The following is a 17,540-nucleotide window of genomic DNA, read 5'->3' as shown; positions in this document are numbered from 1 at the left end:
ATAAAGGAAGAAGAGCTATAAAAGTATATTACTAGTTCTCTACACTCTCCTACCTGGCCGGGTTGAAGCCTGGACCAGGCTCCAGGCTGAAGTTGGCCTTCTGCCTGCAATCAGGTCACTCTGGTGGGGCTTGAGGCCGTCTGTCAGCAGGCTGTGCAGGGCGGGGCAGAGGCACTGCAGCACTAGACGACCCAGCGATGGATTTACAGTGCTGTCTCCCGATAAGGCCTGAAAGACAGGCATGATGTATGACAGGGGTGTGCAAACCTTATATATTTTTTTTAAAACTGCATCTCAGCTTTGTGAAATAGGCGAAAAAGCCTATTATTAGTATCAACCTCAAGCTTTGCCCCCCCCCCCCCATATATGCTGTTGGTCTTTTATATTAATTTTAGGGATGTTCGATATTGGCTTTTTTGCAGAAAACCGATGTCCAACTCTCAATATCCGATATCAACCGATACCTATATGTGTAACATCACATATCGTTTTCTTGAATTGAAATTGTTGTAGTAACAATACTCTTAAATGAGTACAGTTGTTTTGTGCTACTCCACCCACCTCTGAGTAGATAATTCATGTATTACAAATTTTACGTAAGAATACATTTGTGTTTCTTGTGCCTCGATTTATGGTATTTTTGGAAAGATTTAATTTATTTTTAGTTAAAGGGGTATTTTTTTAAATACATTAATTTGCTGATTATTATTTTGATTGATAACTTTCATGTTATTATTTTATATTTGTATTTTAAATTCTTATTTTATTGCATTAAAACTACCATATATATACTGTGTATGGATTTTTGGCACAACAGTGTTCCCCCTCTCCAACATGGTTCACTCTATGCGGACTTGCTGTTATACGGGGGGGGGTTTTGTGTGCAATTTTTCACAGTGTAGCATGCTTTTTTTTCTTTTCCTTTTTTTAACAGTGTATGAACGCGCATTTTGTTCTGCATCCTGATTCGCTAAGGGAGAACACGCATTGTGTTCTGCGTCCCGATTGGCTAAGGGACTGTAGGGACTGACTAATTTACATTATTGTTTGACCGCTAGCAGTGTGGCTCTTTAGTGCTGTATGTTTGTTTCTCCCCGACACAACTCACAATGTCTACGATATGACTTTAATGCTTTAATGATACAGTATGACTCCTGATGACATGAATGCCCTGATTGATGCCCACTCACAACCACTGACCGACGAAGTTGCCAAGCGAGGATGAGGAAGAAGAGGACACAAGTGTTGATAAAGACGAGGAGGACGGACTAACACTTGATTGCTTGGCAACCATGGTGAGAATGGCCAATTAACTTCAGCGAGCTGCACAATGGGACCCTCGTTGTTTCGTTCATTACAGTTCTCAAATATAATCGAAGGGGGCATGTCTGTTTATAAGAATATTCTGTCCCAGAAGAAAAAAAGAGCGCCAACAACGACCCATAACTATGTTCTTCACTCGGAAAAAGACACATGCACAAAGGGCTTCAGTGGAAAAAGACGTACAACAGAGCCGCGCCAGGACGAAGATGAAGACGCACGGTCAGATGAACTGTAAAATTATTAATTATACTATTAATTATTATTATTATTACTATTAATAATTTCTTATGTGTCCAATCCTTGTAGATTGATCATTAAAATTAAATTTGTTATTTCTAAAAGCTATCATATTTCTTTTTAGAGGAACACAGTTATATCCTGTAAACGAAAAAATATATAATGAACGAAAAGACATATAAAAACGAGAAAAAAAATCAACTTCTACTACACGGATTTCACTTAACGCGGGTATTTTCTGGAACCTAACCCCGCATTAAACGAGGGAACACTGTACTTTGTGCTCGATAGCTGATGTAATGTCAATTACTACTGTGTAACATTCAAACTTTTTCCCACAACCTCATTTTCCCAAAATGAAACAACTATTTGTTGTTTTGTTTGGTTTTCCCAAATATTACGACTTTTAAAAAATAACTTTTTTCTTTAATATTTGAACTTTTTGCTACTGAAATGACGTTATTTTTCCTCATAATGTTACGATGTTATTCTCGTAAAATTACGACTTTTTCTTGTGAGTTTACAACTTTTTCCTCTTAATATTTTGACTTCTTGTAAAATTGTTGGTGATTTTTCAATTATTGCTGTTGTTTTATTTAGTTTTCTTGCTAAGTTATATTTTTAGAATGTGCTGCGGGTCACACTTTGACCACCCCTGATGTAGGAGTATGATAAAGTGGAACCCTCTTATGTAGACACCCCTCGGAATGGTCGGCTTAAGCAGGCACTTTCTAATAATAAGTATGAATGAAATAATAAAAATAGTAATAATAAAAGTAAAAAGAATAACACGGTCTTGATGAGTTGGTCGACATCAACAAGCTATATGTATATAATGTCAAAAGATGGGCGAGGGAAAGCATGCAAAATACAGCAAAACCAAAGCAGGGACTGACCTTCTGAACCACCGTCCGAGAAGAACTAAACTGGGCCAAGACGGCCTCCACTGCCACGCTGACTGCACTGACGAGAGCTGGAGGAGGAACAACGGTGCGCAGTCAATGAAGAGCGGGACAGGACTACACACAAGCACACAACAGTGCACCCGTACCTCTCTTTTCCAGCAGGTGCAGAGAGGACAGGCCGAGACCTCTCATTGGATGCGGCACATCTTCACCCATCCAGGATGCTTCACCTCGCTGCACAGCTCCGCCGAACGACACACTGCGGACAGCTGGAAGTGGCAGCAGTACGAATAAAAAAAATAAAAAAATACAAAAGAGGAATGACTTAGAGGAATCAAAACAGAAATTCAACAAGCGCAAAAGAAACCATGAGGGAGAGAAACATTTTAACTAAAAATGTTAGTATTGGAGAGCCTTAAGCAATGACGTGGAGGAGAAGGCATAAGAAGCAGATGGTACTACTGAGGACTAACAGGGACTGAGCACATCCTGTGATTATTAGAACATTATATACAGTCATACGTTATATGCTTCTTCTATTCTTTAAGTGTACATAAAAGGGTATCCATTAGATTCATACTCAATATAAGCACAAGTACAGTAGTAGTTGAGTACTGAAGCGATGTGTTTTAATGTTATTTTATTTAACCCTATGGAAATGAATGTCAAATGGTCATACAACAATAAAGCCATGATAGAAGGGCATCAGGGAGGACCAGTGTGACGATAACCATAGAACTGCAAATCCAACTTATTGCAATGTAACTTAAAAAAACAACAACAAAAAAAAGGCAGAACACGCATCTCTGTCCTGGCCGCTCAAGACAACATGGCCAACGCAGCGACACTAAAAAGACAAACGGAAGGTCATCTGCTTCATGTGACGGGACACACATCCCAGGAACACACACTCCCTTCGTATGTTCATCTTTGTCTTATCAACAGTGAGTACACAATTTATCGTTTTCAGGTTTTAATATGTAGCAGTTAACCTCTTTTTACACTTGTATGACAGGTACGTCATAAAAGGGGTTAACTTCTTTTTACACTTGTATGAGAGTTGCATCATAAAAGGGGTTAACTTCTTTTTACACTTGTATGACATTTAGGAATGTTGTAAAGTGCAATGCATGAAGTCAACTGCCTTCTCTGAGCCTCCCTCTTCACGTCCTTGAACCAGGGGTGTTCAAACTTTATCCAGCGAGAGCCACATAGCGAAAAATGAAAGGATGCAACTTTGCCACTTTGATACTGTATGTTGTTATGCTAAGAAAATACTGCATCTCATCTTTGTAATATAGATGAAAACGCCTATTATTATTACCAATTTTCAGCTGTGCTCTTTTCTTTGTATTTTCTTACATTTTCCAAATATTTATATTTTTTATTTCTTAAATAATCTTTGTAAATTTTCTTATCGTGATACTTTGATACTTTATTCATTCCATTCCATTTTCCTCTGCTTATCGGGGTCCGGGTGGTGGGGGCAGCAGTCTCAGTAAGGAAGCTGAGACTTCCCGGTCCCCGGCCACCTCCTCCAGCTCCACCGGGAGGACACCAAGGCGTTCCCAGGCCAGCTGTGAGACATAATCCCTCCAGCGCGTCCTAGGTCTTCCCTGGGGCCTTCTGCCGGCTGGACATGCCCGGAAGACCTCACCAGGGAGGTGTCCAGGAGGCATCTGGACTAGATGGCTGAGCCACCTCAACTGGCTCCTCTCGATGTGAAAGAGCAGCGGCTCTACTTGGAGCTCCTCCAGGATGACCGAGCTCCTCACCCTATCTCTGAGTCCAGCCACCCTACGGAGGAAACTCATTTCAGCCGCTATTATCCGCGATCTCGTTCTTTCAGTCACGAACCAAAGCTCATGACCATAGGTCAGGGTGGGAACATAGATCGAACGGTAAATTGAGAGCTTTGCCTTCTGGCTCAGCTCTCTCTTCACCACGACGGTCCGGTACAGCGACCGCATTACTGCAGACGCTGCGCCAATCCGCCTATTGACCTCACGCTCCAACCTTCCCTCACTCGTGAACAAGACCCCGAGATACTTGAACTCCTACACCTGGCGCAGGACCTCATTCCCAACCCGGAGGGAGCAATCCTCCCTTTTCTGACTGAGAAGCATGGCCTCAGATTTGGAGGTGCTGAGTCTTATCCCAGAAGCTTCACACTCAGATGCAAACCGTCCCAGCAGACGCTGCAGGTCACAGCCCGATGAGGCCATCAGGACCACATCGTCTATTAATATTTTGACTTCATTCTTGTAAAATTGATGCTCATTCATTTTTTATTTGCTATTTTTCTTGTTAAATTACATTTTTAATATGTTTTGCTAGCCAATAAAAAGAAAATTGCTGTGGGCCAAATATGGCCCCGCCGGGCCGCACTTTGGACACCCCTGCCTTAAAAGTTGGGGTGAGTAGTGTTATTTGAGCTTAGTTTTATTTACTTTTACCATTTCTCATACAGCAGTGAACCTATTTTTACACTGTTAAAAATACAAGCTTTTATCATGCTGACAGTTTCACCCTGGAACAGGGTAATTTGATTTCTATTATGTCCTATGAAAAAACTGTCATTGTAGCACTCAAAGGAGGTAGACTTTTGCAACAATGAAAAGTCACTGGGGGGATTTTAATGAGTCCGATTCTACTTCACTTGTTTTTAGCATGTGTTTGTTTCAATATATTACCGTGCAACATAGGAGTCCAACAAAGGGGCAAAGACAGACGGACAGAGAAGGGACAGAAGGGACTCTGAAGGCTACTTTGCAGCTTCAAAAAGGACATTTCAGATGAGATGCATTCAACGTGTCAAGAATCAAAACAGTATTTGAGAAAGACAGACAAAGCGAGGAGAAGAGAAAGAGAGATCTTACTGGCCACGCGAGGCTGCCGTGACGCCTGGTAGAGTTTTGGGGGCAGAGGGGGAGCATGGGGGGGTATAGGAGCATAAAGGTTAGGGTAGTAGGGGGGAGCGGCGAGGGTGGGCAGTGTGTGCGAGCGGGGGAAAAACGGCGAGCTGAGGTTGGAGCCCGCCCCTGAACGCTGAGGAGGAGAGAGGGCTCCTACTGGGGAGAGGCGAGGAGGGGAGCCCCCATGCAGTGGGCAGTTCTTGGAGCGGTACAGGTAGTAGGTGGGCAGAGGGGGAAGCTCTTTGGAGGCCCTGGTCTTGTTAGCATTATAGTCTGTTGGTTTCTTTGGATTGCATGAATAAGTCATCATGACATCTATGTTCTTATATGGGGTGGTGCAGCCCGGTGCAGCATTCGTAACTGTGATGCTTGTCTTATCACTGCAATAGAGGGAGTCCAGATTAGGCTGAGAGTCCCAACTGTCATTAATTCTGTAATGACTGAAATCTTGTTTTGCTGTGTTTTGCTTAAATTCCTTCCCACAGTTGTGTGAGTCTAAATCATCCCTCCTTTCACAATGGAACACAGAATCAGTGTCAGCTTGAGCCCACTGAAGGTCTAAAGACTCTCTCCCAACATGGGCGTGTGGCCGGGAATTTATATGGACATGACCTGGGTGGCAGGAAACAGGGGCATTATGCAGGAAGTAGGGCTGAGGGGGCCGGGTAAGGGACAGTGGGGGGGAGGAAACTGCTCGTTGGAGGCAGCAGGAGTGCACAAACAATGGAGAATGGGATTGGATACGTGACAAGTAAAAAATGCGGTAAATAAATGGGAAGGAGAGAGAAATGCAGAGAATGTTAGTGTCTGTTGAGGGGGAAAAAAGCACATGTTTGAGTTCAGCACAGCAGAGAAACACACAACACAATGAAACAATACTAAACAGTTACAACACATTGATATTGTATGGAAGTAAATGATTTATGAAAAGCGTTTAATTCAGATACACGAAAGCAAATGACACAGTTGCGGTAGTCCACTTATCGTGACGCTAAAGCTTCCGGTTTCACTTCTAGTTCGTAATTGGTGAATGACTGTCAAGCACAAACATCCAAAGGAATCTACCTTTGTACTTTTACACAGTTTAAGTCACCGTGAATCATCTCATTACCTTCTCCTCCTCAAATTTTTACATTTATTTTGTCTCTTTCTGTCTCCTCCCTCGACACTTGCTCGTACACGCCGAGTCAGCTGTCAGATCAAAACTTTTCGAGGGTATTCCAGCAAAATCTAAGTACGAGAACACCCATGTTACTAGAACATGGGTGAACGGAGTCACGATTTTTACCACAACTTCTTGTGGTATGAAAAACACGAAAATAAGCTAAAAGTTCAACAATACCTTATTTGGACTCAGGTGGAAAAGTTAACAACAGAAAGCACTTCCTGTTTTTCTTACACTTGTTGCTGGTGATTGGAAGTTGTAAGCCCCGCCTCTACGACTCTTAAAGCCGTACAATCACGGCGAGCTTAGTTTGGGGCTTTGAGTTGTATTCCTTAGAAACTGACGTTTATTCGACTTTTAGCATGAATTCCACAGTATTTATAGACGCAATAGCTCTATTTTTTTTAGACAGAATAGTTTCATACTGTAGAAAGACGTGAAAATAGACATGATAGCTAGACAATACAGTACCTCGTTTCGGCTCAGAATGAGGTTAACGACAGACAACACAAGTTGTGCTTATCGAACACTCATTGCTCGTGATTGGACGTTTTTAAGCCCCGCCCCTACCGCTCTTAAAGGTGTACATACGCCTCAAAACTTTGGTTCTTTAATTGTTTGATAAATGCATTAGGAATATTAAGGTTGTAATTGTTAAGAATTAATTATTAAATATGATAGGAAGACATGTGGTTTGAAATAAATCCTGATTTATCTCAGCAAGCATTGTTTGCTCTTCACTTCCAACAGCGCTGGATGAGATAAGTAACCTGATCTGAGCTATATGTGAGCCACCCTAGGGAGCGGGGAGGCAGGGTAGACAAGACGAGGAAAAATACACAGCATAGACCTCTCAAAAGTGATGGGGTTTAAAATCACAAATAGCAATTGAGATGTGACAGATTATACATATTGAGTTGGCATGAGGAGAAAAGAAGATCAGAGGACTTTTAGGAGAGAGGCAATGAATAATTAATTAAAGCAGTGATGACATCACACTCTGATAACCAGAGACCTGGGAAACTGGCTGGAAAGTGTCCAACCTTCTCCTCACATGACTTTTAGCCATCCATATCTCACACAGTCATCTCTTTAAATTCTGAAATCACCGTCATTACCGTTCAAAAATCATGCAGCATGATTTTTTTTGTGACTCATGCGCATCCTCCATCTTGTTAATCTTGTTAGTTCTACTGCATTGTGTCCATAAATTACTTTACATCTTCACCTACTTTGGTTTTTCGACTTTAAATTGCAAAGAACAGTTAATAAGCTGATGTTGGTGCTTGCCTGTTCCAATGTGCTCTGATTGTTTAAGCATGATTAATTAATGTACAAAAATAACTATGTGGTATTAATAGTAAAGCTTGTAGACAACCTTACCTGCGATGACCACTTATTTTGGTTATAACTTGTTTTTTAGGTCTATTCTTGTAAGTTAGATAATTATAATTTCCTCTTTGGCTTATTATCACTGAAAAACTCAGTGAAAACACAGTCACGACTATGATAATATTTTCCTTTAACTTGTAAGTCAAAACCCCTCAAGCAATCTTATTGTACACACATACAAAAGTAACATTACATAAAATGTCTTCTCACCAGTGGTTCTTGATTCAAGAGTCCTCCCTCCATCTGCTTGTCCTCGCACCTCCGCCTCATCTTCTTCCCACCCTTCCTTCTCCCTTTTCGCATCTTCACGCTCCCACTCTCTGCTCACGGTCCATAGGCTGCTCTCGCTAACCGAGCAGCCCATCTTGTCGCTTCTTTTCCCGCTCTCCTCGTCTGCCCTCTGGAGCATTTCCTTCAGCGCCGCCATAGAGGTGAGGGCTGGGGGGGGCTGCATGAACAGGGCCTGAGCCTGTGAAGTGTACTCCCACTGGCTGCCCCCGCTGCCCTCCTTCTCCCGTCTCCACTTCAGGTTGTACAGTATGTCGGGGTCAGGTGTGATGACGGTGGGATCAGGGTCCGGGTCGGTGATCACCCTGGTTGCAGGGGCGCCACTCTTGTTGCGGTAGCGCAGCTCTTTAAAGCTGGTGACCTTTGGTGCTGTGAGGCTCTTCTTTGCCGTTTCTACATGAAGTTTTCTCATTTCGGTGGACTGAGGTGGGGCGTCCCCATCGGGGGTGAATGCTATGAGCCAATCAAAGCGTTCAGGCTGTGCAGAGTTAGCTTTTAGAGTGCTGACTTTGAGAGGTGGCACACTTGGGGGTATTGGGGGTAAGGGACGAGGAGGAGGAGGAGGAGCAGGTGGATCGAGTGCCTTGCCTGCATAGCGGCAGGACTCAAAGTTATTAGGTTTAGGTTCATGCATGTTACTGAAGCTGGTGCTGTAGTAGGTGTCCGATGTCAGACTACTGTTCTTCTTCCTTCTTCGTGCCATCTCAGAGAATGAGGTGGTTCTTTGGGCTTCTGTCTTCACTTCATCTGGAAAAACTGCCTCTCCATCCCTCACCAGTTTGCTTCTGCTGCTCCATCCATCCACGGCTTCCTCCTCCTTTAGTCTGAACTCCACTGGCTCTCGGTCAACCTCCTCCTCTAAAGTCCCAACGCAGTCGCCGAGCTCTGGGCTCAGCTTGAGGAGCTCAGCCTGAGTCAACCCTGCAAGCATCAAGAGCTTCCGGATTTCCACATCCAGAGCATGAAAGGAAGGCGGAGGAGGAAGGGCAGGTGGAGGTACACTTGGAGGAGGCAGAGAGGAAGAGATAACCGGCGGAGGAGGCAAAGGAGGGGGCCGTGTAGTCGGAGGCGGTAAGGACAGTGGGGTCTTTTCCTGTTCTACTTGAAGGGCAGCGAGGCGCTGTGCCTCCTTCCTGGCAAGGTGTCGCCTTCGAGGTGGGGGAATAGGAGGAGTAGGGGTGGGGACTGAGGGAGAGGAAGTAGTGTAAAGGGTGAGGTATGAGACTGGTTTAGAGACAGGGAGAGGAGGGATGGATGGTGGTGACAGGGGCAAAGGCTTCTCGCAGCGAAAGGTGGAGAACGTGGGAGAAGAGGAGTTGGGAGAGAAGGTGGACAAGGTGGGAGAGGTGGTAAGGGCCATGGAGGTGGTCTCCCGGCTGATGTTGATGTAGGTGTGAAGGTCGGAGTTGACGCTGGCGTGACGTGCTGGAGGTTTCGGTGGCCGAGGCGGTGGCTCAGCCGGGGAAGGCGTAAGGGAGTCAGGAGCAAGAGGGTCATCGCAATCCGACGGAGCGGTGAGGTCAACCCCTGCGTCAGAGAACTCTTGAGATTCTCCCATGAACCCCCCTCGGGTTTTATACAACTTCCAGCCGATGTCGATGTTTCCCATTTCATCCATGACGTCTGATAGGTCCCGCTCTTCCAGATCCCCCAGATCAAACCCCTTCTCGTGGAGTCTGGCGATGTAGGACAGTTTTACTTCCCTGTTGACCTTCTCCAAGCGATCCATGTGATCTAACCGATCTCTTAAGACATCCCAATTCTGCTCACCCTCCAAATCCCAGCGGGCCACTTGGATCACCTGGCTGAAGCGTTCCATTTTACCAAACTCCCCGACCGATTCCAGGAAGTCGAGCAAACCCAGTTTTGTAACTTCAGAATCGCCTTTGACTCCCAAATAGTCAGGAGAAGGGGTGTCCAGGGCAGAGGGGTAACCCTCATCTGGGGATGAAATTGGGGTGTGTGACGTTACAGACAAGTGGCCCCGGTCGAGAGGTAAGGCGGGGAGCGACCGTGCAGGCGGCTGACATTCAGGAGAAGAGTCCTTGATTGATTGGTTTTGGGAGGTGTATTGATCCGCACAGTCGGACTCCAAATCAGAGCAGGAGCTGATGGAAGTAGAGGAGGACGAGGTAGAAGAGGAGAGCGAGAACTCCAGAAGGGATGGCGGGCAGTCGCAGCACGAGGGCACCAGGGTGTCATCATCATCGTCATCATCGCGATCACCGTCGTCCTCGTCATCAATATCGATATCACCACTGCTGCTCTCATCGTCCTCTTCCTCTGATTTGACATATTTCTGATCATCCATGTCTGCTTTTTTGGCATCACTGGCGGCAAGTTGCGGCGCAGGCTCTAGGATGGGAGCCTCCACTTGAGAGGGCAGCTCCTTGGCCCCCGTCCCGTCTCGTCTCAGTGGTACTACAGCCGGAGGCGGCGGAGGAAGCTGCAGTTGATGCCTAAGAGAAACGGTGTTGTTGTTGTTGTGGTTATGGTTGAACATGCTGTTGTTGTCCTGCGGCGAGCGCCCGTCACAGCACAGACACGGGAGGCTCGGCTCGTTGCAGTTGGGGTCGAGAGGGAGAACGGCGGGAGGTGGCGGAAGAGGAGATGCGATTTGGGTTGCCACAGATGCACGGACGCTCTTGGGTTTGGGTTTAGCTGATTTGGAGATGGCCGTGCTAGCTTTTTGAGCGCCAAACTTACTTTGGCTTAGCGGCGCACGAGGCTGCACCGCCGGCCTGGTCCTGGGGGGAGCGACGGGACCTCTTGTCACCCGTCGAGGGGAGGATGAAGAGATGGTGTTCATGTTTTTATCCTCCTTCTGAACACCACGAAACCTCGGCCCAGGTAAGGTAGCGGCCCGCCTGCTGACATCAAAACGCCGTGGCTTGGCAGGCTGAGAGGAGCAGCTGGAGGACTGCATTGTGGTAATGGGAGTTTTTTCAAAAGATGAAACTCTGATATTTTCGTTGCTATAGAAACTGATTCAAATGATGATGTGGTGTGATGATCACATCTTGAACTGACTGCCGAGAACCTGAAACAACAAAACAAACACATGATGACACATATAATCTCACCTACCACTTCATTTGATACACAAAACTCTGCCTTTCCAAAGACAATAATGCTCCATTTTATTAGTATGAATTGAATATGTTTGTTATTGTGCTTCTAATTTTCAGTGGTGTACAACTGCACAGCATCATAATGATTTTGTCAGTATGTATGTATTGTTTATTGATTTCTGTTGCTTTAAACGCCATTGTAAACTTCAGCTTTACAGATGTCACACTGTCACAACCCCAACAACACATACTGCTAAAATCTGACAATTAAAAATATAACATAGAATATTTCATACAGGTCTTGTACTGGATCTGACGGGTGCAATAAAAGGTAAAATAAAAGGCAATTCAATATAATCCAATAAAAATACCACATCAAATTAAAATTAAATGAGTAAAATAAGACAAAAATAATGAATAATACAAGGCAGGCATAATACATATGGTATGCAACATAAATCAAACAAAAAAACTACAAAATAAAAGATAAAACAGTCTAAATTAAACAATATACATGTGATTTAAAAAAAAAAGTCTGACCTTCTTCACCCCTCAATATTTTATATACAGTATATTTTGTCTTTGTGTGTTTTTACTTGAGCTTTGCTTCATTAAAAACAACAGTGGCGTTATGTAAAGATTTGGCACTATATAGATAGGATTAAAACTTGATATGTATATTTCAGGCAGGGGTAGGTTTAAATTTACTCGTTCAAAGCACAAAAAAAAGAACATTTAAAATATATTTACAGCAGTTTTTGAGAAGCGTATATTTTTTGTCTGTATGTATTAATAATGTATGTGTGTGAATTCTAGGGCCCTCTTAAGGTTAATTGTATTATTATTATTACAATTCTGGCAAATAAATGACTCACAGTGGCATCTTACAAAGAAAACAAAAGTCATCACAAAGCAACTTAACACTCAAACGGTGTACCTGATAAATATACAAATCTGTACCAATATGAGTTAAAAATGTAAAAAAAAAAAAAAAAACATTTTAAAGCTTTCCCACAATGTATTTCATTTGAGCAAAGCATTTCATACAAGCAGCATAGAAGATGGTGGATGGCGCTGCAATGCGAGGGAGACAGAGGAGCCCAGAGCCCAGAGGGAGGCTGACGTCAATGCAGCTCCTCAATTAATGTGTTACTCAGACACAATGCATTATGGGAAAACTTGAAAAGAGTTTTTCCCATTTTAAACTTGTATTGGTACATGTTTGTATATTTCTCAGGTATAGCTTTTGAGCTTTAAGTTGCAGTGTGATGAGTTTAGTGTTTGTTGTAAGATGACACTGTGAGTCAGACTGTTATCTTGTTATACTGTTATATATCGACCTCCTGCGATTTCCAGTGGGTTTACAAGCTTGTTGTGAGTGCACTGATAGCTTGTGATTGGCTCCTGCTAAAGAATGAGCTATCGTTTCCTCACTGACTCGCGAGCGGCACAGTATTTAAACAATTAGTAGTAGTTCTGAAGTAAAGGAGATGTCACAAGGTTAGAATTTAGCCATAAATTAGCCGCACTGCTGTATAAGCCACAGGGTTAAAAGTTTAAGAAAAAAGTAGCAGCTTATACACCAAAACTTATGGTACTTTTTACTTTTTTACTTGGACATTTTTCAAAACCATTGAATGACTTTTGCCTTGAATTTGTTAATTGTGATGGTAATCACAATAAAACACAGGGCAAAGATTTTAGGTAAACAAAAAAAAAAACCTTTGTATCAACACACTTATTTGTGAACAGTTTAACAGAACGGTAGCTTCCCGCTTTTTGTGGGGATTACGTTCCTGCACGACCTGTGAGTAATTGAGACACCCATAAAAATGGCACTCTGACACAAACCTCCAAAGCCTCCCTCACTCAAGTGCAACTGCAAATAGTGCAATCTGCATGTCAAACTATAACTGTAAAACTATAAAAACATGTTTTGTGTTAAGATTTTTGTCTTTCTGGAATGGCGTAATTGGATTTACTGTACGTTATTACTTACGGCAAAAATGGATTCGGTTAGCATCCGTTTCGGTTAGAGTCAGACCAGACATGCAAAACAATACTATTTTATACTAATGTATAACCCACAAGGCATGTTGGGCACCTTCTTGTTGGTAAAGTGTGTGCGTGAGTGACAATATAAGACCGTGTAACAGTGTTAAAAAAAATACCGTAATACAACTATTTTGTTGTATTGTAAACAATTGTTTGCGCAAAATGAACCCAATAGTGCAAAAAATTAGTACAGTAAATAAAAGCAAAAACTACGATTGACTCTCATTTAAATTCTTTTGACTTTTTGCTCTCAAAGCCCTGACTTTGTAACCAATATAACAATATATAAAAAATATACAATATATTTTGAACACAACCAAAAAAACAGATATTTGTAAAAAAAAAAAAAAAAAAAAAAGACCAAAAAGATAAATGCTTTTGACAGCCCTATTATATACAACATCTTACATTGTCATTCATTGTATGTATGTATGCTGAGTAGCTATACATTTTATACATTAAATGTGTTTAATAAGTGTGTGAGGCATTTTGAAGAGAGAAGGGTAGGGTTCAGGAGCTGAATTTAATCCAGGGGTGTCCAAGCACCCAGGGCACTGCAGGGGTGAGTGCTCTTTTATCGGCCTTCGGCACATTCTACTGTATATGGTTAAATGAGAAAATTACAAAACATCGACAATAGAAAAAAGAGCAGTAATTTTACAAGAATAAAGACAGAGTAATGTCATAATATTACCAGAAAAAAAGCATAAAGTTGAAATCTTAAAGGCAAAAAAGTAGCAATATGAGAAAAAAACTAAACAAAAAAATAGTTGCAATTTTAGGAAAATTAGGTTGGGTAAATTATATAATAATGAAGTCCAAATATTATGAGAATAAAGTAATTCTAGTATGAGAAAAAGATCTATAAGAAAAAAGCTGAAATATGTGTAAAAATAAAAAATTGTATGCAATATAAGTAGAAACAGTTCATAATACGCTTTGCCACTAATAAAACTAACAAATAGAATGTTTTATATTAATTTTTTTATAGAAAATATTGTATTTAAATATAAAAAACATCTCTGCATATCTATGTGGGTTGTTTTTTAAAAAAAAAGTAAATGTGGCACCCTCATCCTTTGATTTTTTCAGTATGCCATCCTCGCTGGAAAAAGTTTGGACACTCCTGCTCTCATCTAATAATTACAACAGTCACTTTTATTGCATACTCCGGTTTCCTCCCACATTCCAAAAACATGCATGTTAGGTTCATTGGAGACTCTAAATTGTCCATAGGTATGAATGTGAGTGTGAATGGTTGTTTGTCTGTATGTGCCCTGCGATTGGCTGGCGACCAGTCCAGGGTGTACCCCGCCTCTCACCCGAAGTCAGCTGGGATAGGCTCCAGCATACCCGTGACCTTAGTGAGGATAAGCGACATAGAAGATGGATGGATGGACTTTTATTGCAAATATTGATACAAAATCAAAGGAGAACATCTGGCAGTAGAGTTTGGGGGTGAGGAGCAAGCTGTGTGTCAAAGATACATTTTTTGAGGATATCAAGCAGAACTGTCATCAATATCTGATTTTTGTTAATCAATTTTCTTGTACCGTTTTTTCAGGATATGGACCATTTCTAGTTTTCCCTTTGTTTTCTACGTTCTAATGCAGGTTGTGTTTATTTGTAGAATATGGTTTGGGCATATTCAATGCAAAATGCAAATGGCCCCTGTGGGCCACACTTTAGACACCTCTGTCTTAAGGAACCAGATATAGTGGATTTAACAATCCTCCTCAGTAATATAATTCTCAGTAACATTGTCACTCATCATCATCAAGATCATCTGTTCATGCTGTTGACTTTACAGTTGCCAGCCTGTCTCCCATCTGTGTGCTTCCATCCTCCTCACCATGCGTCCATGTAAAAAAGATGCAATGGTGTTTGTAAAGAAGCATCCCTTGAAGCTCCGAGCTTTAAGTGGAGCATGAAATAATGAGTCAAGCGAGGCTGCATGAGAAAACGCTATTGCTCATCCCTGCACTGTGCCTGCCCTTCACGTCACTGGAATATCAATCACACAATGGGGCCTTTTTCTCTGTCGCTTTTCTTTCACACTGACAACACAAGCAAGCTCCTTGGCATAATGGTGACATGCCATTTGTAACCGTGTACAGTATTTAGTCTGCATGTATCGATCCAAAATGATGGAGACTGGGAGGAGAAGATGGGAGGAGAATGAGGAGGGGTACTATCCGCATCGCCCTGATATGAAGGTCCATCCGTTTTTGACTGCCGTTTTAATTACAAATAACGTCAGAATAAAGCATAATGGCTGTAAAAGGTGGTACATTTAACGCCATAAGAAAGCAATTGGACTGGTGAGACATACAGGGTCGATCACACAGATACTTGTAAACACACACACACACGCACATTTAAAAACGATAATATAGTAGCAGACTCACGTTTCGGTGCGGGAAGGAGCGTTCCATCTCGTCGTCCCAGTCACGGTGCCTCTCTCCCGGACGTGAACACAATCGTTGCCAGCATCTCGCGAGCATCTCCGAACGAGGGCCGAGATTTAACGAACCGTCAGAGGAGGAGCAGCAGCGGTAGGTCACGTGGCCGACGCTGGGCCTGGCGAGCGCCTGTCACGTGACTCCTGCAAAGGGCGTATCGGTCCGCGGAGACTCAGCACCACCACCACCACACTTTGCCTTGTCGGAACACCTCAATAACCTCATTCACATATTTCCTTTATCATTTCGTTAGAAATCAACAGCAAGGACATACGTCATTGTAATATTTTATGCAAAAATGTGAGGGTTATTTTAGTACAGATTAAACCGCGTGGCCATACAAAAAACACACCCAAATGACCGTATTATGTCTATACACTTCTGATCAAAATCTTCAGACCAGTTGAAAAATTGCTAGAATTTTCATTTTGCACATTTGGATCTTAATGAGGTTTTAAGTAGAGCTACAATATGCAAAAACAAGAAGGGGGAGTAAGACAAAAAGCATTTTGAAAAAGTAATTTATTGAAAAGAACATCCATCCATCCATCCATTTTCTATACCGCTTCTTCCACATTAGGGTCGCGGGGGTTCAAAAGAACAATTAAACTGAAATCGGCTGTTTATCAGCTGATAAAAAGTTTAAGATTATCGCTCAAAAAATAACAAAAAAACAGAACAAAATATGTTCTCAGTAGGACTCAGTAATGAGTAGCTCCACCGTTCTTGTTAATCACTTCAAAAATGGGTTTGTGCATGCTTGATGCGAGTGTTTCCAGGAGGCTAGTGGGAACATTGCTCCAAGTGGTGAAGATGGCTTCACCAAGGGCATCAACTGTCTGGAACTGATGGCCATTTTTATAAACTTCCCTTGCCATCCATGCCCAAATGTTCTCTATGGTATTTAAATGAGGGGAACATGCAGGATGGTCCAAAAGAGTGATGTTATTCTCCCTGAAGAAGTCCTTGGTCAAGCGAGCATTGTGAACTGCAGCGTTGTCCTGTTGAAAAACCAGCTGTTACCACACAGACGAGGGCCCTCAGTCATGAGGGATGCCCGCTGCAACATCTGCACGTAAGCATCCGCCGTTTGACGACCTTGCACCACCTGCAGCTCCAGTGTTCCACTGAATGAAAAAGCACCCCAGATCATGATGGACCCCCCCTCCAATGTGTCGGGTAGAAAACATCTCAGGTGGGATCTCCTTGTCATGCCAGTAACGTTGGAAGCCATCTGGACCGTCAAGGTTACATTTTTTCTCATCAGAGAATAAAACTTTTTTCCACCTTTCAATGTCCCATGTTTGATGCTCCCTGGCAAAGTCTAAACAGGCAGTTTGGTGGCGTTGAAGGAGACGAGGTCTTTGAATTCCTTTTTTGTTTTTTCAAACCCTTTTCCCGCAGATGTCGTTTGATGGTTATTGCGCTGCAGTCGGCTTTAATTTAGGTGGAAGACGGCCCTGTGTCTTGATGGACAGCGCAAGTGTGATTTTTTTGGGTCCATCCCTTGACTTTTTTGTTCCATAATGATCAGAATCTTAGGATTTACTGCTCCCAACCTCAGCAGCAATGGTACGCTGCGAGAGGCCTTGCTTATGCAGCTCCACAATCTGACCACGTTCAAAAAGAGAAAGCTTCTTAGCTTTAGCCATCAGGAGGGCATGACAGTGTGAATGCCTGACAGAAAATGAGCATTTTGAGCAGATTTTCGCTTGTAAAGCCTGTGG

General features: G+C 42.7%; 1 protein-coding gene across 2 annotated transcripts in view; it reads right to left on the bottom strand.

Moving 5' to 3' along the window:
• Positions 1–15,896, bottom strand: part of rusc1 (RUN and SH3 domain containing 1) — a 37,306-nt gene extending 21,410 nt beyond the window's left edge. The window contains exons 1-6 of one of the 2 annotated variants that reach the window (XM_054782914.1): positions 15,760–15,896; positions 8,148–11,265; positions 5,345–6,070; positions 2,612–2,734; positions 2,457–2,533; positions 54–228 (exon numbers count right to left, since the gene is read on the bottom strand). In XM_054782914.1, the coding sequence (XP_054638889.1) occupies positions 54–228; positions 2,457–2,533; positions 2,612–2,734; positions 5,345–6,070; positions 8,148–11,151 (4,105 nt within the window). In that variant the 5' untranslated portion in view covers positions 11,152–11,265; positions 15,760–15,896. The remainder of the gene's footprint in view (positions 1–53; positions 229–2,456; positions 2,534–2,611; positions 2,735–5,344; positions 6,071–8,147; positions 11,266–15,759) is intronic. The other variant, XM_054782915.1, reaches the window with a different exon arrangement.
• Between the last annotated feature and the right edge of the window lie 1,644 nt (positions 15,897–17,540).

The sequence above is a fragment of the Dunckerocampus dactyliophorus genome, chromosome 7 (genome assembly GCF_027744805.1).
Source record: "Dunckerocampus dactyliophorus isolate RoL2022-P2 chromosome 7, RoL_Ddac_1.1, whole genome shotgun sequence".
Classification (NCBI taxonomy): domain Eukaryota; kingdom Metazoa; phylum Chordata; class Actinopteri; order Syngnathiformes; family Syngnathidae; genus Dunckerocampus; species Dunckerocampus dactyliophorus.
Note: the sequence above shows the minus strand (reverse complement) of the source record. Positions and strands in the feature narration are given on the sequence as shown.